General features: G+C 43.5%; 1 protein-coding gene across 2 annotated transcripts; it reads left to right on the top strand.

Moving 5' to 3' along the window:
• Positions 1 to 2,864: 2,864 nt before the first annotated feature.
• LOC134324628 (uncharacterized) lies at positions 2,865 to 5,357 on the top strand. 2 transcript variants are annotated; one of them, XM_063006528.1, is made up of 2 exons: positions 2,865 to 3,431; positions 4,597 to 5,357. In XM_063006528.1, the coding sequence occupies exons 1-2, from the start codon at positions 2,966 to 2,968 to the stop codon at positions 4,854 to 4,856; spliced, it is 726 nt and encodes a 241-aa protein (XP_062862598.1). In that variant the 5' UTR covers positions 2,865 to 2,965; the 3' UTR covers positions 4,857 to 5,357. The 2 variants fall into 2 exon arrangements, with proteins under 2 accessions (XP_062862598.1, XP_062862597.1); XM_063006527.1 differs by having other exon boundaries at positions 4,591 to 5,357.
• The last annotated feature ends 405 nt before the right edge of the window (positions 5,358 to 5,762 follow it).

Genomic DNA, 5,762 nt, shown 5'->3' with positions numbered 1-5,762 from the left:
GGTTGAACTCGATTGGTTTAAAAATCTGCAACCACTGTGAGTCTTTGTGGATATGAAAACAAACCACGTCTGTAATACAGGTTTATTAAAATGCATTAAATGTTTTAATGGGTGGATCGTACAGAGCCACAAGTGCTACCTGTCTGTGTGTAATACGTGTGAGAATGTGTGTGTGTGACTTAAATGTGCATCTAAAATCTAAACTTATATCAATAAATAAATAAATGAAGATAAACATATGCTGGGATTTATCTCTTAAATGTGCTCCTGCATCTACTGTACATCCAAGTGACATTACATTTAAACATTAGACAGTAGATTTAAGGGTGTAATAAAACGTGGCCCTGCAGAAAAGAGTGCGTGATGGGATAGATGAGTTTAACACCACAGCACTTAACCACACATACATCTGAGAAATGTTCAAAACAGGATGTGGTCGTGAGAAAGGTGCTACCCTACACCCTACTATTTTTTGCTTTTTGTAGGTGATGGCTCATGCCAGGTTCATGTTGCCTCTCCTCAGTGCTTGAGCACACGCTTTTATATAGTATTAAATATCTTTTATATGTAATTTAATCAGCCAAAAGTATTTAAAGGAAAAGAAGCTTGAAGTATTGAAAGATATAGTGAATAAGACAGTGAGACATTGCTGCCCTGATTAAAAACTTACTCCTGTTTAGCCAGTATTATGATGAATTGTATCTTATTACCTGCTTACTGAAGCTTTATTTATAGCACTGTTAGTATTATTATTTATTATTATTATTATTTTTATTTTTTTATTTTTTTTATTAAAAGTTCTTTAGCATTATTAGACTAGACACTAGAGGGCAGCGGGATATACAGTTTGCCAACAACTTCCTGTAATTCAGCAAAGTGCCGAGCTTCGTTTTTATGTCTGTCTGTCTCTATATATGTCTGTCTGTCTGTCTGTCTGTCTGTCTGTCTGTCTGTCTGTCTATCTATCTATCTATCTATCTATCTATCTATCTATCTGTATGTCTGTCTGTCTATCATCTATTTATCTATCTGTTTGTCTGTCTAACTATCTATTTATCTATCTATCTACCTGTCTGTCTCTCTGTCTGTTTATCATTACAAATTGCATAAATTGGATCTACCTGTCTGTCTATCTACCTATCTGTCTGTCTGTCTGTTTATCATTACAAATTGCATACATTGGATCTACCTGTCTGTCTATCTACCTATCTGTCTGTCTGTCTGTGGCATACATATCTATATATGACATCTTCTGTTAAAGTACCCAAAAAAGAGCTAAATTTAAATGTATTATTATTTTAATTATTTATCGAACTATTGCTTCATTCTGATTAGGGTTCTGATGAGTTCAGAATCACTGCTGATACACTAGATGCAGAGGAGGAACTGTGGACACGACAGGCCTGTTTTAACTGGTGAAAATAAAAATTCTCAAAGAAAATCCAAATAAAAATACATACAGATGAAAATTGAAATAAATACCTGATTACACCTTCTCACACACGTTTAGCTGAGTAATGTAGACTTTACAGATCACAGCTAAACACTCTTTCCCACAGTGAAACTTTAAACCCCTCGCACACACACACACACACACACACACACAGCTGCATGAACAGCACGAATCACTGAGGCTGTCTGCATTGTGTGTCTGAGCGACCACAACCAAAAATAAAGAGCAAAGTTTAGTAGAGCGGGATCTGTGTTTCAGACTGCACACACATCCACAAATTAGATAACAGAAGCCACACGGCTATAAGAGGTGTCATTAGCAGAACCTTTTTCACCCGTGCACTCTGCACAGGCGCCTCTCTATTTGCTAATCAGTGTCACCCACACAGTCCGGCCATCCCACCCTAGCAGAAACGTGTCTGCTGCAAGCACTGCCAATTATGCCCGCTAGATGGCGCCCAGTCAAGCGGTGGCAACGCCGAGTTTCAAACCGAGGAGTTCAGAATGTAAATGACTTTTAGGAACAGATAAAGTTGGATCATTCTCAGCACTACAGTGACACTGACATGGTGGTGGTGTGTTAGTGTGTGTTGTGCTGGTATGAGTGGATCAGACACAGCAGCGCTGCTGGAGTTTTTAAACACCTCACCATTACTGCTGGACTGAGAATAGTCCACCAACCAAAAATATATCCAGCCAACAGCACCCCGTGGGCAGTGTCCAGTAGAAGATGACTGACTCAAACAGCAGCAATAGATGAGCGATCGTCTCTGACTTTACATCTACAAGGTGGAGCAACTAGGTAGGAGTGTCTAACAGAGTGGACAGTGAGTGGACACGGTATTTAAAAACTCCAGTGGCGCTGCTGTGTCTGATCCACTCATACCAGCACAACACACACTAACACACCACCACCATGTCAGTGTCACTGCAGTGCTGAGAATGACCCACCACCTAAATAATACCTGCTCTGTGGGGGTCCTGTGGGGGTCCTGACCATTGAAGAACAGGGTGAAAGGGGGTAACAAAGCATGCAGAGAAACAGATGGACTACAGTCAGTAATTGTAGAACTACAAAGTGCTTCTATATGATAAGTGGAGCTGATAAAATGGACAGTGAGTGTACAAACAAGGAGGTGGTTTTAATTATGGCTGATCTGTGTGTATTCCTCTGCTTAAAAAAACTATTACGAGCTTGACTAAGAATGTTAATCTGAACTCCTGAATACCTCTTGGTCAGAGTGGTCATTCGGGCAGGATTAAAACACCAGGACAAACAGTTCGTTTGTATTAGAGCAGGAAACAAAAGGGCGTTTATTTGGGCCAATACAAATCCCCTGTTCTCCACTGGCTGGAGAATTACATTTCACATGAGTACAAAAGCCCAGCCTGAAACAATCCACCATGGAACATTTACCCAAGTGTGAACGCAGGGAACAGTACGGCAGAATAATCTTATAGAGCAGTAGAATTCAGATAAAAGCTTAAATAAAAAAATAAAGAAGAATTTAATATGGCAGACCTTGAGAGTATCTTAGAAAATGACTCAACACCAGAAGCAGATATGAACTCTGACGAAGCTTTAAGAGATCCGGTGAAGCAGACAGCTCTGGTTCTGACCGACGGAGACGATTCTGTTTTCTACAGCGAGGAAGAAGAAATCCAACACTCGGGAGCTGAAAATAATTCTGGTCTAATGGAACTGGAGTCTGTAAATGACAGTAGTGGAGTGCAGGAGGAAACAAGGAATCCAGAGGAGAATGCAGTGAGTCATGCACCATCTACACTCTCTGAAGTGCCGGTTGAAATGAAAAATACATCTAATAGAGAAGCAGGTTGCACCGAAGAGCTTTTAAAATGCCCAGAGATGCCACTCATGATGCCTGCTGCGGATGATCATCCAGAGTCACAGGTTGAGGACAAGATGGACCTGAAGAGCTCAACTCAGAGCTCTGAGAGTACACAAACACGGGACAGAGGTAAGAAACTCTGAACTACAGGATTAGTGAGCGAGGAAATAAATGTAATTATAGTTTAGTGATTTGTATTTCAAAGTATTTTATTTAAGCAAGTTTGACGAGGGCCAAATTGTGATGGCTAGATCAGAGCATGTCCAAAACTGCAGCTCTTGAGGGGTGTTCCCGGTCTGAAGTGGTCCAAGAAAGGAACAGTGGTAAACCGGTGACAGGGTCATGGGCGGCCAAGGCTCATTGATGCACGTGGGGAGCGAAGGCAGGTCCGTGTGGTCGGATCCAACAGACGAGCTACTGTAGCTCAAACTGCTGAAGAAGTTCATGCTGGTTCTGATAGAAAGGTGTCAGAATAGACAGGGCATCACTGTTTGTTGCATATGGGGCTGCATAGGCGCAGACCAGTCAGGGTGCCCATGCTGACCCCTGTCCACCACCGAAAGCGCCAACAGTGGGAACGTGAGTGTCGGAACTGGACCACGGAGCAATGGAAGAAGGTGGCCTGGTCTGATAAATCAGGTTTTCTTTTACATCACCTGGGGAACACATGGCACCAGGATGCACTATGGGAAGAAGGCAAGCTGGCGGAGGCAGTGTGACGCTTTGGGCAACGTTCTGCTGGGAAACCTTGGGTCCTGCCACCCACGTGGATGTTACATTGACACATACAACCTACCTAAGCATTGTTGCAGACCATGTTCACCCTTTCATGGAGACGCTGTTCCCTAATGGCTGTGGCCTCTTTCAGCAGGATGATGCGCCCTGCCACAAAGCTAAAATGCTTCAGGAACGGTTTGAGGAGCACAACAACCAGTTTGAGGTGTTGACTCTGCCTCCAAATGTCCCAGCTCTCGATCCAATCGAGCATCTGTGGGATGTGCTGGACAAACAAGTCCGATCTGTGGAGGCTCCACCTCACAATTTACAGGAGTTAAAGGATCTGCTGCTGACACCTTGGTGCCAGATACCACAGCACACCTTCAGAGGTCTAGTGGAGTCCGTGCCTCCACAGGGGGACCAACACAATATTAGGAACGTGGTCATAATGTTATGCCTAATCGGTGTACCTTTCATGTTCCACACATACATGTGGATTTTTAACAGATCACATCTTATGTATGTAATTGTTGTGTACGGGTCTGACCTAAGAGCTGTCTCCTTGGTTAAGTTGCAGATGAGAGCAGCATCTCCGGGCCTGATGAACCTCCAGGATTCGGAGCCCTGGACCGACTCAGCGATGCAAGTCTGGAGGAGGAACCGGAGCAGGAACTTGACCCAGACATACAGAGCGAGTCCAACAACGGCATGGAAGCCACACCAGACAAACCATTTAACCACCTCCGGCACGCCAAGTACGGAACTGTGTCCTACCGGCAGATTCAGCGGGGCCACACGAAGAAACGAATCAAGGAGTTTGAGTCCATGCAGTTCTGAATTCACCCGGTCACATGGTTGTGGGACCTGTGCAGGTTGCAGTTTCTTCACTGGGAAAATGGTGTCTTAGCAAGTGGAAATATCTTTAATTTAGGCAACCATACCTCATGTTTCCAGTATAAGTCATTATGCCTTACGTATGGGCTAGCTTGGATGCTCTCAGTGCCCCCATGCACCCAGGCGTGATACCCTCGTTTACTTTTAATACTTTTAATTCCATGTAGAGGAACACACTGTGCTCTCTGTAATCTTCTACCACTTGTCCTGGCACCTTGTACCAAACGTGTCTATAAGGACATGAAATTATTTGCCAGTATTGTGACGTCATTACACGGCATAATAGTACCAAAATGAGGTCAGAATAAGGGTTTGGATAATAATATCACAATTAAATACACTGATCAGCCATAACATTAAAACCACTTCCTTGTTTCTACACTCACTGTCCATTTTATCAGCTCCACTTACCACACTGAAGCACTTTTTAGTTCTACAATTACTGACTGTAGTCCATCTGTTTCTCTGCATGCTTTGTTAGCCCCCTTTCATGCTGTTCTTCAATGGTCAGGACCCCCACAGAGCAGGTATTATTTGGGTGGTGGATCATTCTCAGCACTGCAGTGACACTGACATGGTGGTGGTGTGTTAGTGTGTTTTTAAACACCGTGTCCACTCACTGTCCACTCTTTTACACACTCCTACCTAGTTGGTCCACCTTGTAGATGTAAAGTCAGAGACGATCGCTCATCTATTGCTGCTGTTTGAGTCGGTCATCTTTGAGATCTTCATCAGTGGTCACAGGACGCTGCCCACGGGGCGCTGTTGGCTGGATATATTTTTGGTTGGTGGACTATTCTCAGTCCAACAGTGACAGTGAGGTGTTTAAAAACTCCAGCAGCGCTACTG

Source organism: Trichomycterus rosablanca, chromosome 12, assembly GCF_030014385.1.
Source record: "Trichomycterus rosablanca isolate fTriRos1 chromosome 12, fTriRos1.hap1, whole genome shotgun sequence".
In the NCBI taxonomy this organism is placed as follows: Eukaryota; Metazoa; Chordata; class Actinopteri; order Siluriformes; family Trichomycteridae; genus Trichomycterus; species Trichomycterus rosablanca.
This window is presented reverse-complemented; position numbering and strand designations above follow the sequence as displayed.